Source organism: Solanum stenotomum, chromosome 4, assembly GCF_019186545.1.
Source record: "Solanum stenotomum isolate F172 chromosome 4, ASM1918654v1, whole genome shotgun sequence".
NCBI classification, from domain to species: Eukaryota; Viridiplantae; Streptophyta; class Magnoliopsida; order Solanales; family Solanaceae; genus Solanum; species Solanum stenotomum.
In genome coordinates this window covers 56,809,656-56,831,582 of record NC_064285.1, presented here as the reverse complement: position 1 = coordinate 56,831,582, position 21,927 = coordinate 56,809,656, and the positions used below count along the sequence as shown (strand labels likewise).

Below are 21,927 nucleotides of genomic sequence, written 5' to 3'. Positions count from 1 at the left end.
TCTTTTGAATATTTTGTTTATTATTTTGTTATGTGATTTACTTGCTGCGTAATACACGTTTATTCTCTATTTATTTATTGTTATTATTTAATTATCTGCCTAATTATTAATATCATTGAAACAACAATCACCCACTTGATACTAATATTTCTCTCTTTTTGAAGGTTTTCTTCCTTTTGATTTATTTCCCCATAGGTGATTTGCGTTGACTACGAACTGGCGGATCATCCATACTCTACGAGATCAAAAGCACGTGCAAACATGACTGATTCAGGTGCGTCTGATCAAAATGGTTTGGGGCTTGTCACTGTCCTGAGAGATGAACCCGAGACTTCAGAAGGAAGGGAACCAATCCCTTATGATGAACACATTGCTAATTTCATGCAAAAAATGGCCAATATGCAAAGTGAGATTGATCGACTTCGAAACCTCACCAATTTGCCCATCACTTTGAACACGCCACTACCCGAGCATGGAACAAACACAACTACTCCGCCTCTTTTTCCACATGTTGACTCTCCTACTCCTCAATACTTTCCACCAAACCCTTCCCTTCACAAGACCAATCCAACTACTTCAAAACAATCCACCAACCCTCAACAACCCAACTTTCCAGAAAACAATCCGCAACAAGCCAACCTTTTACCCTTCACTACCCCATATGCGCCCCAAACTTCACTTACCCAAACTCCAATCATCCAAACTAACCCACTTACCCAAACTACCCCACTCACCCAAACCGCCTTACCTACCCAAAAATACCAAACGACCCAACATATACCGGTGGCACACACTGCGATCCCTAACATGCAATATGTGCCTCAAGTATATGTAGCGGAAGCCCAACCTTTCCTTAATCCAATGCCAACCATGCCAGAAGTCGATTCATATGAAGAGATGGAGAAAGAAGCAAGGTCAAGAACAGATGACAAAGTAGCAAGGGAGATTCGTAATTTGAAGGAAGCTTTCAAAAGTATCCAAGTCCATAAGAGGGTCGAAGGTCTTGAATATGAGGATTTATGTGTTCATCCCGATGTTGAATTACCTGTGGGGTATAAGGTACCAAAATTTGATGTATTTGATGGGAAGGGAAATCCTCGAGCTCATTTAAGGGCGTATTGTGACAAGTTAGTTGGAGTGGGGAAAGATGAGTCCATTAGAATGAAGTTGTTTATAAAGAGTTTGACGGGAGAGGCTCTTGATTGGTACACGAGTCGAGACCCACAAAAATGGAATAGTTGGGGTGCGATGGCGAAAGAATTCATGGATAGGTTTAAGCTTAACATTGAGGCAATTCCGGACAGGTTCTACTTGATGAAGTTGGAAAAGAGGTCAACAGAGTCATTCAGAGAGTATGCAATGCGGTGGAGAGCAGATGCCGCAAAAGTTCAACCTCCAATGGTAGAAAGTGAGATGACCTCTCTTTTTATACAATCCCAAAAAGATGCAACGTACTATGAAAAGATGATAAGTGTTGTAGGGCAAAAGTTCTTTGAGGTTGTCAGGATGGGAGAATTTATTGAAAAAGGTATTAAAACTGGGAGAATCACTAATTTGGCAGCCCTGCAAGCAACAAGTAAGGCCATTCAATCGTTCAATCGGAGGAGCCCTTAAGAAGAAGAAGGACGGTGTGTCTGCTATCATGACCATCCAGGAACGTAGGCCAAACCAAATGTTAACCTACCAAAACCCATTACCCCAACCTTCATACTATAGTCAGTATACCCAAATTCCTTAACCTTATTATCAACATTCACCTGTCCCTTACCCAGTTTACACCACCCAACCAACATATTGTCCACCTAGAGCACCTGCCTATTCAAATCCATCACGATACCAACACACATATCCATTCCAATCCCACTATCAACCACAAAGCCGTCCATCAAATACACCCAGACCCCGCCCAAACTTTGAAAAAAGACCAGCCAAAACTTATACACCTTTAGCCAAACCTTTAGCCCAACTATATGAACGGTTGAGAACTGCAGGAGTACTCCAACCAATCCAAGGATGAATTCCCAATCCGCTTCCTGGATGGTATGACGAGACTAAGCACTGTGCATATCACTCCGGAGCTGCTGGACATGACCCTGAAAGTTGCCTCACTCTCAAAGACAAGATTGAGGCATTGATCAAAGAATGAATCATTCAACTCAAAGATGTTGCCCCCAATGTAAACAACAACCTACTGCCAAATCATGGCAATGTTAATATGATCACCGTTGATGAAGATTGCAACTTAGAAGGGACCATAGTACCAGTCAAGATAGAGAAGAATGTCGAGACATTGGCCTTTATTTCTCCTGTAATCACAGTCCAAGCACGAGCGCCAATTGAAGTGAAAGTTTTTCTTCCCAAGCCTAGGATTATGGCCCTTGTCGCTCAATCATCCCCTTTTGACACTAAAGCAGTTCCTTGGGATTACTCGACTGATACAAGGGACAATGGAAAAGGAAAGATTGTTGTAGAAGCCGCTGCTATAGGAATGACAAGATCTGGGCATTGTTATACCCCTGAAGAAGTTGTACGAGGAGGACCAAACAAGGAAAACAACCAAAAAAGGATTGTGACAGAGGTTGAAGTGGAAGATTTTTGGAGGAAGATGCCAACTAAGGAATATTCAGTTGTTGAACAGCTGAAGAAAACTCCTGCTCAAATTTCCTTAATGGCCTTATTGATGAATTCTGCAACTCATAGGAACGCTTTGGTGAAGGTTTTAAATGAAGCTTATGTTCCAGTTGAGGCCACTAGTGAGAACTTTTCTGTCATGGTAGGACAAGTTTTGGAGGCTAACAAAGTCACCTTTCATGAAGATGAGCTGTTGCCGGAAGGTTTGGGACATAACAAAGCGTTGAACATTACTGTCAGATGTAGGGATAAGTTTATTTCAAGAGTTCTGATTGATAATGGTTCAGCTGTTAACATATGCCCTTTCACTACTCTTCGAGCTTTGGGAATCGACATTGGAAAGATTCGTGAAAGTCATGTAAGGGTTAGAGGCTTTGACGGGACACAAAAGGGAGTCATTGGAGAAATTGATTTGCCAATTGGACCGGTGGAGTTCATTGTGGAATTCCAAGTGTTAGATATATCTGCTAGTTATAATTTATTACTTGGAAGGCCATCGATTCATGCGGCTGGTGTGGTTCCTTCCACTTTGCACCAAACCTTGAAATTTGTTTGGAACCATCAAGAAATTATTGTTCATGGAGAAGGTAACAACTCAATATATCCTGAAAATTCAGTCCCTGTTATTGAAAGTATGGAAGAGTTGGATGGGTCTGTATTCCATATTAGGGAAATTGTGTGTGCTACTCAAGTTGGAAATGCAAATTTGCCATATGTGCTTATGATGGTGGCTTGGGAAATGTTGAAAAATGGTTTTATCCCGGGTCAAGGTCTTGGAGTGAAATTGGATGGAATAGTGGAACCAATTCAATTGCCTGGTCAGAAATACACCTTTGGTCTTGGATACGAGCCTACTCCTGAAGAAATCTCATCTGCTAATCTCAAAAGGAAAAGTGACATTCCCTTACCACAACCTATCCCGCCCTTGAATCAGTCATTTTCCAAGGCATTTGCTGGACAAGGATTAGAAGAAGTTGCTGAAGATAACCTCACAGAAGGACTCAAAAACTTGTTCATTGAAGAAGAGGAATGCAATATGATTTTGGAGGACTGCACTGAGGCCCCAACCATATGGGATGCTATGCCTGAAGATGCTTTGAACAATTGGACTTGTAACCCATCCCCAGTTCTCCAGGAATCTTGGTAGATGATTGTATTAGAATTAACAAAATGACATGATTCAAATTGAGGCTTGTATCGTGTTTTTGAATTTGATGTGTTTTGCCTCCATCTTTTGAAAGCTTAAATGCCAAATCTATTTTACCTTTTTTCTACTTTAAATTTTAAAATTTGTCCTTGATTATTTATTTTATTTTTATTTCTTTTCTCTCTTTCAGCAAGCAAACTAATAAATCTGTCAATGCTGAGAACGTGACGTGTAATGAAACGAGCGAACAAACCCCGAACAGTGAACAAACTTTTGCAGAATATGAAGAAGATGTGCAGTCTGGAGAGTTGACCAAGGAGTTTGAACATTTTGAGAATAAAGAAAAGCCAAATTTGGATGAAATTGAGACAATAAATTTGGGAGATTCAGCAGAATTGGTGAGGGATACAAGAATTAGTGTACATTTGACTCCGTCCCGAAGAAAAGAACTTATTGATCTTTTCAGACAATACATGGATGTGTTCGCATGGTCTTATGATGATATGCCGGGACTAAGCACGAATATTGTTTCACACAGGCTGCCAATTGATCCCTCTTGCCCCCCAGTAAAGCAAAAGCCGAGAAAGATCAAACCTGATTTGAGTTTAAGGGTTAAGGAAGAAGTCTTCAAGCAATTTGATCCCAATGTCATCCGGGTCACCAAGTATCCTACATGGTTGGCCAATATAGTACCAGTGCCAAAGAAAGATGGAAAGATTAGAGTATGCGTAGATTATCGAGATCTCAACAAGGCTAGTCCGAAGGATAATTTTCCTCTCCCAAACATTCACATACTTATTGATAATTGTGCAAAGCATGAGTTGCAGTCATTTGTTGATTGCTTTGCAGGATATCATCAAATTTTAATGGATGAAGAGGATGGGGAGAAAACTGCATTCATCATGCCTTGGGGAGTATATTGTTACTGAGTAATGCCTTTTGGACTCAAGAATGTAGGTGCAACATATATGAGAGCTATGACTACTATATTTCATGACATGATCCATAAGGAGATTGAAGTTTATGTGGATGATGTCATCATTAAGTCACGGAAGAGCTCAGAACATATAACAGATTTGAAGAAGTTCTTCGACAGATTAAAGCGGTACAATCTGAAGTTAAATCCTGCAAAGTGTGCATTTGGTGTCCCTGCTGGGAAGCTGTTGGGTTTCATCGTGAGTAGGAAAGGGATAAAACTGGATCCTTCAAAGATAAAGGCTATTCAAGACTTGCCTTCTCCAAAGAGTTGAAAAGATGTAATGAGTTTTCTTGGTCGCCTCAATTACATTAGTCGATTCATGCACAATCCACTGTAATTTGCGAGCCAATCTTCAAGCTGCTGAGGAAAGATGCTGCAACCAAATGGACGGAAGATTGTCAGAAAGCTTTTGACAGAATCAAGGAGTATTTATCTAGTCCACCAGTCTTGGTGCCCCCAGAATCTGGAAGACCATTATTGTTGTATTTGTCAGTGTCTGACAATGCATTTAGATGTGTGCTGGGACAACATGATGAAACTGGAAAGAAGGAGCAAGCTATATATTACCTAAGCAAAAAGTTCACTCCTTATGAAGCTCCGTCTACTTTATTGGAGCGCATTTGTTGTGCTTTGACTTGGGTTGCACAAAAGTTAAGACATTATTTATGTGCGTATACCACTTTTCTCATCTCAAGGATGGATCCACTCAAGTATATATTTCAGAAGCCTATGCCCACTGGAAGGTTGGCGAAGTGGCAAATTTTGATATGTGAATTTGACATTATTTATGTCACTCAAAAGGCCATCAAGGGACAAGCGCTAGGTAATCATCTCGCCGAAAATCCCGTGGATGAAGAGTATAGGCCTCTTAAAACTTATTTCCCTGATGAAGAGGTTTTATTTATTGGAGAGGATATTTCCGAAGAATATCTCGGGTGGAGAATGTTTTTTGATGGTGCTGCGAATTCCAAAGGAGTCGGTGCTGGAGCAGTGTTGATTTCAGAATCAGGTCAACATTATCCTATCTCAACAAAGTTCAGATTCTTATGCACAAATAATATGGCAGAGTACAAGGCTTGTATTCTTGGGCTTAGAATGGCTGTTGACATGAATATACAAGAATTGTTAGTTATAGGAGATTCCGACTTATTGATTCATCAGGTTCAAGGCGAATGGAGCACAAAAATGTGAAAATACTCCCATATTTGTTGTGTGTGAAAGAATTGTGCAAGAAATTCGTCAAGATAAAATTCAAGCATATTCCTCGAGCTCAGAACGAGTTTGCAGACGCGTTGGCAACCCTGGCTTCTATGATTCAACATCCAGACAAGAACTACATAGATCCAATCAAGGTCAATGTACAAGATCAGCCAGCCTATTGTTTCCATGTAGGTGAAGAACCGGATGGAGAACCTTGGTACTATGACATTAAGAGTAACTTAGAGAAGGAGACTATCCAGAAGGAGTAACCAATGTTCAAAAGAAGACATTTCGGAGACTCGCAAATCACTTTTTCCTAAGTGGGGAAATCCTTTATAGGAGGACTCCAGATTTGGGATTGTTAAGATGTGTTAACTCTCAAGAGGCAAGCAAGTTGATTGAAGAAATACATGGGGGTACACGTGGGCCGCACATGAATGGTTTCACTTTGGCAAAGAAGATTCTACGAGCCAGATATTTTTGGATGACCATGGAAACAAATTGCATCCGTTTTGTGAGAAAGTGTCTTCAATGTCAGATTCATGGTGATTTGATTCGGGTTCCATCGAATGAGCTAAATGTGACGAGTTCTCCTTGGCCATTTGTAGCTTGGGGCATGGATGTCATTGGCCCTATTGAGCCAGCCGCCTCAAATGGACACAGGTTCATTCTGGTAGCTATTGATTATTTCACAAAGTGGGTAGAAACATCTTCATACAAGTCTGTGACAAAGAAGGTGGTGACAGATTTTGTTCGCAATAACATCATTTGTAGATTTGGGATCCCCGAGTCAATTATTACAGATAATAGAGCTAATCTTAATAGTGGCTTGATGCATGAGATATGTGAGAAGTTCAAAATTATTCATCGCAATTCCATTCCTTATCGACCTCAGATGAATGGAGCAGTTGAGGCCGCCAACAAAAATATCAAGAGGATATTGCGGAAAATGACTGCTAACTACAAGCATTGGCATGAGAGTTTGTCTTTTGCCGTTCTTGGCTATCGCACCACAATCAGGACTTCGACTGGGGCAGCACCTTATATTTTGGTTTATGGAACAGAAGCAGTATTACCAATGGAAGTTGAGATACCATCTCTAAGGATCATCCAAGAAGCTGAGTTAAGTGATGCCAAGTGGATGCAAAACCGGTATGAACAATTGATGCTCATTGATGAAAAAAGAATGAATGCAGTTTGTCACGGGCAGCTTTATCAACACAGGATGGCCAAAGCTTTCAACAAGAAAGTAAGATTGAGACAGTTTGAACCAGGACAATTGGTGTTGAAGCGAATATTCCAGCACCAAGATGAAGCTAAGGGAAAGTTTGCACCCAATTGGCAAGGACCTTACATAGTTCACCGAGTACTGACTGGAGGAGCTTTGATTTTAGCAGAAATGGATGGCAAGATATGGCCAAAAGCTATCAATGCAGATGCGGTTAAGAGATACTACATCTAGAGGTTTCTATTTCATTTTCTTGTAATCTTTTTGTCATGTATTGGAAACTACGTCTTGACCTGATTCCCATGGCGGGATACGTAGGAAATCCACATCGGATTTGGTCCTTTAGTAGGTTTTGCAAAAGTTCCTTTCTATGTAATATGAACTACGCTTGGCCTGATACCCTTGGTGGGATACGTAGGCGGCCTATATCGGCTTCGGTCACTTTATTTGATTTTTTTTTCATTTCTCCATTTCTTTGTATGTAGCGAACTACGTATGACTTGATTCCGTTCGGATACGTAGGCAACCCGAGGAGGGTTCGGCCCCTTTATTTCAATTTTAATTGTATCCTTAGGTTATGTTTGTCTTGGTGCCATGATAGAATAGTGTGCAACCTATAGAAGGTTTGGAATCATCGCGACCAAAGGACAACGCATCTCTTTTGCAAAACTGGGACAATTTTTAAGAGGCATCATTGCAAGAAGATATCAAGATATTTGAAGAGTATATGGTCAATCGAATCATCCGACAGAAGAAATACTTCAGATAAAGGACGTTCGCTTTTTTTCATGACATGTCACAATTTGAAGTTCGACAAATTCTTGCTATATATATATATACGTATATAATTTTATCTTATTTTCAAATATGATTTTCAATCAAACGTTTCCTTTTTATTTATTTTCTTGTTATTCATTTAACCAAGATTTAGAATGGACGAAGGTTATGAGTCCAAGCAAAGCTGGAAGAAAGAAGTATGAAGAGTCAGACCTTCAAAGTCAACGTGAATCAACCTCCCTCAAAACTTATAATTTTTCTTTGAGTGCAGATTTGTCAAGATTAACAGAAGCTGAGAAGTCAACAACATCTATAGCATCGAAAAGACTATATGTCGAGTGGTTTGAATTACTTACTTATAAATTTATGATTCAAAATTTATAAGTAAAGCTTTATAAACTTTCAAATGTGTTGATAACAAATATTATTTAATAAAACACATTGCACATGATTTTTCTCTGCATAAATGCCTTTAAATGCACTGCACAAATGCTTTTAGATATTTTCAAATGCATCGCACAAATGTTTCGCACAAATGCATATTTTCAAACGCACTGCACATATGCCTTCAATTATTTTCAAACGCACTGCACAAATGCTTCTAAATATTTTCAAATGCTTTATATTTCGCACAAATGCATATTTTTAAATGCACAAATACTTTCAAGAATTTAAAAGGAATCCTACATGGCTTTATCGCTTTTCTAATGCATTGCACAAATGCTTTCAGTTGATTGCACAGATGCTTTCAAATATACTGCACAAATGCTTTACCAGTCTGCATTGCTTTCAAAGACCTCCTTTTCATAAATCACCTGGCTTAAAAAGTCACATTTTTAAATCATTTGGCTAAAAGCCTCATATCCATAATTTATATGGTTAAGGCCTCGTTTTCATTAATCATCGCTGAAAAGCATCATTTCTCATGAATCATCGGCAATAAACCCTTTTTCATAAATTTTGCAAGATTCATCTCATTAAATCATTTCGGCTCGCAAGGCCACATTTTCATAAATTCACACCCAGGAGGTGTTATTTCCATGTGTTTATCACACCATGCTTTATGTTTAATATTATTTAACTGTTTCGTCAAGTTTGAGTTCTGCAGGAGCTTTAGCACAACGTGAAACTATTTCTAAGCAGAGAACTGGAGCAATTTGTTGGAGAGTCAAACTCACCAACAAAGGTCAAAGGTCTACCTCGAACTTCGCTCTCAAATACTCTCCTTGATCTCAATACCCGATAACACCATAATTCATACCGGGGAAAACTTTGATGCACTTGTTGGTCGGGACAAAATTGGTTTCTAAGTCAACTTCTTTGCCCAAAACCTCTTACATCGTCTCTGGTCAAAGAAGGACAAGCTGTTGACACCCAATTTTGACCCTCCTTTCTTCTGATTTATTGTTTTCGAGCTTTTAATTTGATAACGTATAAAATTATCCTTTTCACAACTACTTTTACTACTACGACTATTTATCTTCTAAATTATATATTTTATTATCGAAATTACTATTATCACTTATTATACCTTTTTTTATTAATCGATTGTTTTCACCTTATTTCAAGTTTTGCATTTTATTAAATCAATTATAAGTTCTTGCTTAGTATTCATATCTTATATTAGTATAAAGTCATAATATATTTTTATTTCATAAACTAGTAATTGTCATCTTATAATATTGGTTATTAATTTAGAAGCCCAAAAACTTGAAAAAAAGAAAAGAAAGGACCCCGACAAAATTCAGCCCAAGCTAGAATGTAACCCAACTTTGGCCCAAGAAGAAGTCCATTCTTACACTCCTCCTTCCACGTAAGCGCCACACAAACATCCATGTTGGCGCCACATAAGGCGCCAACGTTCCAAAACATATAGTTGCCATACGCCCTCACATGCCTCTCATTGATCAGCACACACTTGCCACTTGTCTCCTCCTCATTGGTCGGTCAATTCAAATTAAAGCCCTAGAATCCCAAATATCCTAGACTACCTATCCTACCCTCCTTTAATTCACCTAAAGTGACCTAAATACCCTTGGATTTCCCAAAAAAAAACAATCTATTATTTTCCCTTTGGTGTCATCAGACGCCTCCCTCACTTTCTTTAGCAAGGGAACACTCTTTTGGCTTCATCTCCATTTTTGACAAAGCTTGAGCTCCACTCCTCAAAATTTCAGATTTGGCTTAGCCATTTTCCAGCAAGTTTCCTTCTTCCCATGGCGTGTGGCAGAATATCGTCTACTTCTATGTTCAAAATGCGTCAGATCCTTATGCTTAAGTCAAGACTCACTATTTTGGTCATAAGAAATAAATCGCTTCTGAAAAGTTTTCTGCCATGGTATGATGTTCGAAGTTCAAAGGAGTTTTGTGACTCGATTTTGAAATAAATCTTCCCGCCTAAAGAACCCTCGGAACCTTGGCTTTTACTCTATAAATGCGAACCTTAAGCATCCATTTCGGGGGGGGAGGGGGGGGCTTTTTGGAGATAATCTTCAGTCAAATATTATATAACCAAACTGCTGCAAAACATCTCTGTTACTCTGGGAAATATCCAGCTTCTTATTGTTTCGTTGTCTCCGGAGTCTTGCGCGTGGACGAGTGTGAAGTAATTCGAGTTCCAGTGTAGATCTTTGATCAAGGACTCTAGTTTGCTGCTCCGAAATAGGTGAAAATGCTATCTTATTCTTTTACTTTATAATATTTGCTTTTCTCCATTTTTTATCTGTAAATCAAGATTTTGTTTGTGTAAACATATGCTATAGACATTTTAATCCATGTATTAAGATCGTATGAATATGTTTTGTTGAGATTTCTATGGAGATGTCCTTACATCAGCAACCTACTGTTAGTTTTTCTTCTAATCTATTTATGCATTTTGTATAGTTATAAGTTTGACGTTTAACTTTTAATCAGAGATAATTTTCTTTGTTTCAACTCTGCAAATGATCACGAAATAATTATATAGCAAGCCAAAATGTTATCTTTTGATCTTAGCATGAGCAGAATTTTGACTAATAGTTTTCCTATTGAAAAATACATAAGTTTCGCCTATTTATATAATGTGTTAAATTTATTGATTTTATTTTATCTTTATTTAAAGGAGTGGATTCGAGTTAGTAAATGATGTCTATTTATATGAAAACTTTTTTTTTACTTGATTACTTGGTCCATTTGAACGTTTTTTTTGTGTTCTAAAGAAGTTTGCTTCATAACTTTCTTTTATTTTGCATAGGGTTTGAGTTGTCTCACTAGTGAAGTTATTGTTTAGCTTTTGATATACTTACTGTGATGTATTGTATATTTATATATCTTGTGAAAAAAAAAAAACTTTGTGATGAGCATGATCCTATATGTATTGGTGTTGATTTGTTTTTCTTTTATGTTCATCTAAAATTAAATGCTCCTTTTCTAATGTTTGCTTCTTCTTTCTTATTTCACATGGTTTGCCGGAGCTCGCAGGGAGTCTCAAACGAGACTCCACATTGTTGTAGAACGAGTACACTTGCATTTCACCCTTCAAGCATGTCTCTTGTCCTCCTCCTACATATCTGAATGGGGAAAGAGAAAGCGATGTCCATTATTCATCTCTTTTACTCTCTCCCATCCGAAGGAAATGAAGCGATAGTGGAGGAGATGCTTCTATATCTTACTTCTATCTCTTATTCCTTTATTTTGTTTGCCATTAATTATGTTATGAAGTTTGCCATACTTATCTATTTTTATTATATTCTTTTTTTAATTTCTTTTGATTTGATCGATAGAGAATCATGCCTAGAACACTTGAACCTTAGAAAGGGTAGTTGGTGATATGTGGTTTCCTCTCTTGAGTAGATATGCATATGTGGTTACTAACCAATCGTTTTGTCTTTGTTTCTTTTTTTTATCTATTCTATAAAGAGTAAAGTCAAAATATGGATTTGTTTAGCATAAAAAATGTAATTTTCAGAAAGTTCAAAAGTACAGATTTTATGTGCAAAGAAAGACAGTTTTTCCTAATGGCAAAAATGCAGATTTTAGTGAAAATATATAGCTTTCAAAAAGTCTAAAGAATCAGTTTCGAAGGCCAAAAATGTACATATTTTGAACCCTTAAAAATGCAGATTTTTGAGAATTAAAATATAGTTTTAATAGTTTTATGTGCAAATTTTGTTGGCCTCAAATACACCCCCTTTTATCATTTTTTATGGTTTAAATTTATTTGAAAAATGCAGCATCTTTTGAGACTTAAACATAGTCTTTTGTGAACTTTAGAGTGCAGATTTTCATGGTAAAAATACAACTTTTCAAGAACTTGAGAGTGCATTCCCACCCCCTTAATAACCTTTTTCTTTCTCAAGTAAAATAAGGTGTTTATTTATTTTAAACCAAACATGCTTTCTTTATTTTCTACTAGTCCTTTATTTTTATATGCAACATTCTTGTGTATTCTCATACCGCAGTTTAATCATAATACTTCATCTCATAAGCATATACTAATTTTTTACATATACAACATACATATGCATTTGTCACGCATTATAATTTAAAATGCTTTTCTTCTCATTTTTCTCAAAAAGTAATTTTTTTTTACACCCTTAAAAATCACTTAAAATTGAAATAGATAATCTTTTGTTATAAACCTATGTTTGGCCGGTTAATAGTTTTTAAACTAATCTTAAAGGATGCTTTACCCCTTCCCTTTAGGATAAATTAGAACTCTTACCTAGAATCACATAAGTTAGTAGACCTTAATTGAAGTCAATTTTAGTATTACTTAGTTAATAATTTAGGTATCCTAATTTACCTTAAAATAATTAGGTGGCGACTTCTTAAGTTAATTAATTTGGAAATCACCAATATGTTGTACACTAATTTGACCTTGGTTAAAATGAGGTATAACACTACCATTGTGAAACCTTACTGTGTAGAAACCCTAAAGTCAATGAGCTTAAATTCAGGTGACTATGCTGGAATGGTTGCCTTATTATGCAATGAAATGCCAAAAGGAAAAGAAATGGTATGAGATATTCATAACTATCTTATCTACAACTAAAATAATGGTTGCTTGCTTTTCTAAAGAAATATTTATTGATATGATGTTTTGTTTAATGTTGATACTTCACTTTCATTGTGTATACATCCAAGCATTCATTTACACATATAAGTGGGCATACATCATGATTAAAAATGTCGGCTTTTCCTTCTTTCTTATGAGTAATAGTAGACTAGATACTCAGTAACTTCATATTGTTGATAAAATTAGCACCTCTGTCTCATTACTGCAGTTTTGCTCCGTATATATGCCAACCACATCCTTTGAGTGATGTATGTTTACAATAAGGAAAAGTTCTTTAAAAACTGTATGTTTCTGCAAAGAGAAAAGTTCTTTTCAAACTGTATGTTTCTGTAAAAGATATGACACTTGGGTCTAATTAAACCCCAAAAGCTAGCTTATGAAAGGCAGGATATCCAAGTTCATATAAGCACACCACTCCATTCATGCCCAACTGGAGCTTGGACCAGGAGCCCAAACATGGATGGAGTTGGCTCTGAAGTTTGATATCTTTCTTTATTATGTCATTTACTTTTCAAAATCTAGCTGCATATAACGATACCATTTTCAGCAATTTGTCACTGACAAGCTTCCCACTGCTAATTATAATGTATTGTACTAGGTTTAAGACTATGAACGATAACAATCTTATTCTAAGGCATAATGATCTAAGGATGTGGTTGGCATTTATATGGAGCAAAACTGCAGTAATGAGACAGAGGTGCTAATTTTATCAACAATATGAAGTTACTGAGTATCTAGTATACCATTGCTCACAAGAAAGAAGGAAACACCGACATTTTTAATCATGATGTATGCCCACTTATATGTGTAAATGAATGCTTGGATGTATAGACAATGAAAGTGAAGTATCAACATTAAACAAAGCTCCATATCAATAAACATTTCTTTAGAAAAGCAAGCATCCATTGTTTTAGTTGTAGACAAGATAGTTATGAATACATCATACCATTTCTTTTCCTTTTGGCATTTCATTGCATAATAAGGCAACCGTTCCAGCATACTCACCAGAATTTAAGCTCATTGACTTTAGGTCTTCTGCAAAGTAAGGTTTCACAATGGCAGCACAGTCTTTTAGGACAAAACTATCAGGTTTGGGGTGTTAGGATGGAAGTCTACATGGATGCATGTGATCTCTGGGAGGCAGTAGAGGAGGATTATGAAGTTCTTCCTTTACCATGAAATCCTACAATGGCTCAGATTAAAACTCACAAAGAGAAGAAAACCAGGAAGTCGAAGGCGAAGGCATGTCTCTATGCCGCAGTATCTCCTACTATTTTTTCCAGAATCATGACACTTAAATCGGCTAAGAAAATATAGGACTTTAGGAAAAAGGAATGTTATGAAGATGAAAGAATTTGAGGCATAAAGGTCTAAAACCTGGTGAGGGAATTTAAAATACAAAAATTAAAGGAATCTAAGAAAATTAAAGAGTACTCAGATAAACTTATTAGTCTGGCGAATAAGGCAAAGTTACTTGGTGCTGAACTTTATGATACAAGGATTGTGCAGAAAATCCTTGTTACTTTTCCTGAAAAGTTTGAAGCAACAATTGTTTCACTGGAAAATACAAAAGATTTTTCAAACATTACTTTGGCGGAACTTTTAAAATCTTTGCAAGCTCACGAACAAAGAAGAATGATGAGGAACGAGGGGAATGTTGAAGGAGCTCGGCAAGCAAGGCATCAATTCAATGCTGGAGGCAAAGGTAGGAAGCAGAAGTTGAAGAAGAGCTATGCTACGTCAACATAAGTTGCTGCAACTGATAGCAATTCTAGCAATGACAACAAATGTGGGAAATATCCACCATGCCAGCATTATGGGAAGAGGAATCATCCACACTTCAAATGTTGGAAAAAACCTGATATGAGATGCAGAAAGTGTCATAAACTTGGTCATGTTGAGATTATTTGCAAAGAAAAAAGACCACAACAATTAAATGGAGCTCAAACTGCAGACGAACAAGAAGAATGTCAATTGTTTGTGGCCGCTTGTTTTGCAAGTAGAAGTTCAAGTGAAAGATGGTTAATTGATAGTGGTTGTACAAATCATATGACTCGCGATAAGGAGATTTTCAGAGACTTACACAGATCTGCAATCTCTAAAGTCAGAATTGATAATGGAGATTACCTTCCAGCCAAAGGGAAAGGCACAGTAGCTATTGAAAGCTGCTCAGGTACAAAGTTAATCTCAGATGTACTTTATGTTCTTGAACTTAATCAAAATTTGTTAAGCGTAGGGCAACTTTTGGAGAATTGTTTTAAGCTTACATTTGAGGACAAGAAGTGTGTGATCTTTGATCCAAAGGGCCAACAAATTTGTCAAGTTAAAATGAGAGGAAAGAGTTTTTCCTTTGATTCAATGAAGTAAAAATTGGTTGCCTATCCGAACCAAGAGATGACAACAAATATATGGAACAAGAGACTCAGACATTTCCATCACAGGGCACTCTTGTACATGATGAAGAAAGATAGGGTTCGAGGACTACCACTTATGGAGGATGAACACGCAACTCGCAGCACATGTCAATTGGGAAAGCAAAGTAGGATGCCTTTTGCCAAGGCAACCTGGAGAGCATCAGTGAAGCTTCAATTAGTCCATACTGATTTTTGTGGACCACATAAGACTGCTCTCTTAACGGAAGTAAATATTTTATAGCATTCATAGATGATATGACACGATCAAATCTAAAGTACCTGAAGTGTTCTCGAAATTCAAAGCTTTGGTAGAAAATTAAAGTGGTTGCAGGATTCAAATGCTTAGATCATGTAATGGTACCGATTACACAACTGAACGATTTAAATGTAGGAATTGAGCATCAACTCACTGTTCCATATACTCCACATCAAAATGGTGTCAGTGAAAGGAAGAACAGATCGATAATGGAGATGTTGAGATGCTTATTATATGAGAAGGGTCTGGGCAGAAGCAGCTAACACTATTATTTTTTGTTGAACAGGTTTCCTACAAAAGCCGTGAAGGAAAAAACACATTTTGAGGCATGGCACGGGTATAAGTCGTCCTTACAAAACTTAATAATCTTTGGTTGTTTGTGTTTCTCTCATATTCCATGGGTTAAGAGGGACAAGTTAGATAAGAAAGCTGAAGTTGGAGTCTTTATTGGTTATAGTACAATCTACAAAGCTTACAAAAATTTTCTTCCCCATACAGGAAAAATTATGGTAAGCAGAGATGTATTTTTTTATGGAGAATGAGCAATGGGGACTGGGAAAAAGTTAACCAGAATCACAAGAAATCTACTAGATTCAGATGAGAATATTGATGATCAACCTGTGAAAGGAACAAGGTTGCTCTCTAACATATACCAAAGATGCAATGTGGCCATTTTAGAGCCTTTTGGATTTGAAGAAGCAGTTTCATATCCCAAGTGGAAAGCTGCAATGGAGGAGGAGCTTGCAATGATTGAGAAGAGCGAGACATGGCAGCTTATGGAAAAACCACAACATAGGAAGATCATTGGTGTGGAGTGGGTTTATCGCACGAAATTGAATGCTAATGGATATGTTAACAAGCTCAAGGCAAGACTTGTTGTGAAAGGTTACTCACAAATTTTTGGAGTTGATTATTTAGAAACCTTTGCTCTAGTTGCTAGGCTTGATGCTATAAGGTTGTTACTAGATATTGCTACTAAAAAAGGTTGCAAAATCTTTCAATTAGATGTCAAGTACACTTTTTAAAATGGTTTTCTACGGGAGCAAATTTATGTGGAGAAACCTCAAGGTTTTTCTGTAAAGGGACATGATGACAAAGTGTATCTATTGAAGAAAGCCCTTTATGGTTTAAAACAAGCTCCAAGGTCTTGGTACAGTCGAATTGATGATCACTTGCAAGGCTTAGGGTTTAAGAAAATGCTAAGTGAATCAATTCTATTTGTTAAGAAAAGAGATTCTGGTATTGTGGTTATATTACTTTATGTTGATGATCTTCTTGTAACAGGAAACAACCTTGAAATGATAGATGAATTCAAGGTAGAGATAAAGAAAGTATTTGAAATGACAGACTTGGGAGAAATGTCTTACTTTCTTTGAATGCATATTTGTCAAATCCACAATGAAGTGTTCATTTGTCAAAAGAAATATGCAAGAGAGATAATGAAGAAGTTCAAAATGGAAGATTGCAAACCTATGAACACTCCAACGAATCAGAAAGAAAAGTTCATTAAAGATGATGGTAGTGACAAGGTTGACGAGGCAAGTTATAGAAGTATGGTTGGATGTCTCATGTTTCTCACTGCCACGAGACCCGACATTCTGCAAGCAGTAAGTGTCTTGTCTAGATTTCTGAATTGTGCAAGTGAAATGCACATAAAACCAGAAAAAAAAGAGTAATAAGGTATGTCAAGGGAACTTTGGACTATGGTGTTAGGTTCGAGAAAAGTCAGAACTTCAAGTTGCAAGGGTATTTTGACAATGATTAGGCTGGGTCATATGATAACATTAAAGGCACTTCAGGTTATTGTTTTAGCCTTAGTTTGGGATGTTTTTCATGGTGCTCAAAAAAGCATGGTATCGTGGCACAGTCAACTGCAGAAGATGAATTTATAGCTGCAACAACAGTTGTTAATCAAGCTCTTTGGCTAAGGAAGATTATGTTAGATCTTGATCTAGAGCAACAAGAAGGCACGGAAGTATTTGTGGATAATCAGGCAGCCATAGCAATTTCTCATAATCAAGTTTTCATTGAAAAACAAAACATTTTAATATCAAATTGTACTTTCTCAGGGAAGTACAAGAAGGTGGAGAGGTGAAATTGGTTTATTGCAAGTCGGAATATCAAATTACTGATGTATTCACTAAGCCTTTTCATGTTAAAAGGTTTGAATTCCTTAAAATGAAGCTTGGACTATGCAGTTCTTGAGCCAGGATGAGTGTTGTTGTTGTCTTCTAGAACTACATGACCTAAATTCAAGCTAGAAGATGACGTATGGCAAAAGAATGTTGAGGCAATGCACACCAGAATAAATTGCATATTTTTAGTTGTTTTCAGTTTCCTAGTTTAATTAAAACTCTGTTAGCTACTGTTAAGGATTAGTTCCTCAATTTCAACAAGTAGTAACTTAGTTTTAGCAGATATTTTAGCATTACTTTACATCATCTTTGTTAAGCTGCAATGTATTTATTGCGTCTCAAATTAATCAATAAAAATCACTTTTCCTTTTTCTTCTTTAAACAACTCTTATTCTCCTCTGTTAAACACTAACAACATGTGTTAAGCCTACTATAACATCATGTCTATATTTTACACATTTTTCCCACACTTAGTACATTCTGTGTACTAATGCATACTTGTACTTATATTATCTCATAATATAGGGTATGACGCTCCTTCTCCTCTCGCTCATGGCTAGCTTGGATTGCTAATAGCATTGGATTGGTGAGTCCTAATACTCCAAGGGCAAAGCCATGAAGACCATTTATTGCTTTTATTCTTTACTCTTGAGACTTTTTTCGTGGTGTATGGGTTACGCCCCAACCAATCCTATGTTGTTTTAAAAGGGCTTGTCACATCATAATTATGATTCTCCACTTATATTCAAACTCTCTTTTATGTTTTGAGACGACTCACTTAAACCCTCTTATTGTATATTCTATTGTGTTGCATGTATGTCAAGTGGCTTGTGTAGGGCCTCTTGGGGTCCTATACGTCATGTGACGTCTAAGGTTTACTTTGGGTCGTGACAATATTAACTATCATGCTATGAAAGGTAACCAATTGGTTCTCCGTCTTTGGAACGCACGAGTTAGCAATTATATTACTAACTCAAAAGCTTTTGGAAAATCCAAAATTGAAGTTCTACTTCCATTCATCTCCCAAAAAACAAAGGCTTTGTGAAATCATCAAAGCTACTACAAATTGCCTCAATATGGCAATTTAAACTCATCCACATCCTGGGCCTTGATACCTACCCATTTGGTCTCTTGGACATAAACTATATTTATCTTCCTCTTTTTTAGAGTTTTCACTAGCTTTATGGAGTTTTATGTTCATGGTCCTATGTTCCATGGCCATATACCTTCATCTTAGGAAACTTCATTACCCAGTTACTACTACTTTCCCTTGCCCATGGCCTCAACCGAAGCCATGACCTTAGTCCACCATCATTCACCAAAGCCACTAGGGAGATGTAAGCTAAATAAGATGTAAAAGATATAGAAATCTAATAGAACTACTTGAACAAGCGTAGAGTCTAGGACTAATTTACTATACTAAAAATTGATGAAAAGCAAGAAATATTATAATGAATGAATAAAAGAAATCAGCCCTAGAATACGTGTACACCCTGTATACTAACACAAGACAACCCACAAGATTTATGCAATGTATGACACTATGGATCAAGAGACAGTGAGATATGCAATAATATACTAACACAAGAGATCACCAATTAGACAAGAAAGATATATTGGAACACTAGCTCAGAAAAATAACTCTAAATCTGCATATAACGATGGAAACAAATCTTAAAACCAAAATACAAGCTAACATATTTGAAATAAATTAAATATCAGAGAAAATTTGAACATAGGGGTTATGAAAATAAGTCTTAATACTAGTAGAAAATAAATCATTGAATTTAAGAAATAAAATTATGAATGGTAGCTGATCAAATGTAAAAATACAATGAAAACTGGAAAAGTACATGTTGGGTCGACAATATTATGTAAGAAATGAAAATATTGCAAGAGCTCAATCAGAACCTTTTTTGTGTAGCAAATGTTGAAGAAACAAGAAACCTGATACTTCGTTGTTGCCAGAAGTCACCAGAGGTTTTCCGAAAGTCTCCAAAAGCCTCTATTCTAGTTTTATCATAAACTTGTCACTTGAGTCTGGCTCGAAAGATTACTTGCAAATAGAGTAGAAATAGAAAGAAAAGACAGTAAATAATAAGGAAAGGGAAGCCCAAACAGTATGGGTCACGGGAGATACAACAAAGGTCATTGGAATAGGACAAGATCCAGTCATAGTTATTATCTGGAAAGGTAGTAGAAAGAAGAAGAAGAAGAAAAGATGTAATTTTAATTAAAATAATTTGATGTAAATAGTTAATGGGATACACCATACCCCATTTTAGTTTTAATGGGATATCAAGTACGCTAGACAATTCAAGTAGTAAATTTTTCTCGTAATGAGAGGGGTTTCTTATTTACTAGATAAACATATTTTGGTATGAATCATATCCTAATATAGTATATTAAATGTGAGGAAAATCAAATCTAAAAGTTAGTTATTTTAAATGTACCCATCAAAAATTGAGTTACTAGTTTACCATTTAAAATACTTTTTTTGTACAAAGCTGAAAATTCTAACAATTTAGTGCATAGAATATCCCCAAATCTCTTTGATATAATGGGAACAACATGAACTCACGTCTCTTGATCACCATCCCATTAATTTTTACTAAAAACGCATCTATAAATTTCCATCCAAGTTCTTCGGCAAGGAGGGACGAAGAGGGGAACACTGAAAAGTTAAATTATAGCTACTATCAAAATATGTGATTCTTTAACACTTCTATGTATATCAATCTCTGTAATATTGCATTCAGATATTTTCTTAAGAACTTTTTTCTATGATAAGAAGTCAATGTATAAGAGACATATATTTCTCACTTGTCACTTCTTATTCCTCTAGAATAACACTATTAAAGTTAAGTGTTCTTTAGTCATATCCTAACGTGTATTTTTATTTTTAGATCCTTAGTAGCTAAAACAAAGTAAATGTACCTCTACAAAGGAAATAATGAAAAACTTTTCTAAAAAACACGGTTATGAAAAAAAAATTACAAATAACTCACATATTTCCTTACAAGTACAACTGTTGAAGGATATTAAATAAATTATCCTCATTATTAAAAAAAAAATCTCAGTTTATTTATTTTTTTAGGCAGAGTTATGAATTCTTACCTTATATAGAGGTCAAGGACCCACCATCCATAATCTCACAAATTATAGCTACTTATTGTCGTGAGATTGAACACATTAAATAACTTAGCTTGGCTCCTAAACTCGGTTAAATAATATCAGTGTTGCACTAAATTAGGGCATCGGAATTTGAATAAAATGTAACATCAAATGCAAACTTTTCTTAGTATGAAAGTTATATTTATCACTCATAATTCATATGCAATTTTTTGGCTATTGTAATTTTTATATAAAAGTGTACTTTCTAGTAGTGAACTACGTAACCTAATATGAATTGAAGCATGAAAATTCTCTTCTTTACATTGAGAAATTAGTACATACAAATGTATGTACTAAGAATTACAAATTGTTCATACTTGCAAAAATAAATCAAACTAAAGCCTTCTTCATTAACTAAGAAGTTACATGTAAGAGGACCATGTCTGACACTTGAAGATTGTGCTCCAGAGAGGAGAATTGTACGCCAAGTTCTTAAAGTATGAGTTTTCGCTTGATTCAATGGCATTTTAACGACACATGGTGTCCAATGAGGGTATTAGAATGGATCTAACCAAGATTGAGGTAGTTAGCATATTTTAGTTATCGAGATTTGGAGTTTTGTGGGGCTGGTAGGCTACTACAGATGGTTTGTTCAGAGTTTCTCTCATATCCCATCCTTATTGCCCAAATTGACTCGATAGAGTGTTAACTTTCAGTGGTTCGATGAGTGTGAGAAAAGCTTTCAAAATCTCAAGACTTTGTTGACTTCGAATCCTATGTTGATTCTACCTGAAGATAGTGTGGACTTTATTATTTATTGGTGATGCTTCAGGAGTTGGTTTGGGTGGTATTTTAATGTAGAAAGGTAAGATGATTGCCTATGCTTCTACAAAGTTGAAGACCTATGAGAAGAACTATCATATTCATGATTTGGAGTGAGCGGTCATGGTCTTTGTGCTTAAGTTATGGTGTCACTATTTGTATGGGGTG

General features: G+C 36.3%; 1 protein-coding gene across 1 annotated transcript; it reads left to right on the top strand.

Annotated features, from left to right (window-relative positions):
• Positions 1 to 14,206: 14,206 nt before the first annotated feature.
• LOC125861576 (uncharacterized) lies at positions 14,207 to 14,767 on the top strand. The gene is made up of 2 exons (XM_049541439.1): positions 14,207 to 14,278; positions 14,429 to 14,767. Exons 1-2 carry the CDS (start codon positions 14,207 to 14,209, stop codon positions 14,765 to 14,767), a joined length of 411 nt encoding a protein of 136 aa, XP_049397396.1.
• Positions 14,768 to 21,927: the final 7,160 nt, after the last annotated feature.

Bases quoted from the DNA above. Each gene is read 5' to 3' on its own strand.
- LOC125861576 (XM_049541439.1), top strand. From the start codon at position 14,207: ATGGCTCAGATTAAAACTCACAAAGAGAAGAAAACCAGGAAGTCGAAG. The intron at 14,279-14,428 runs GTATCTCCTACT...CAAAAATTAAAG, and splicing joins AGGCATGTCTCTATGCCGCA to GAATCTAAGAAAATTAAAGA.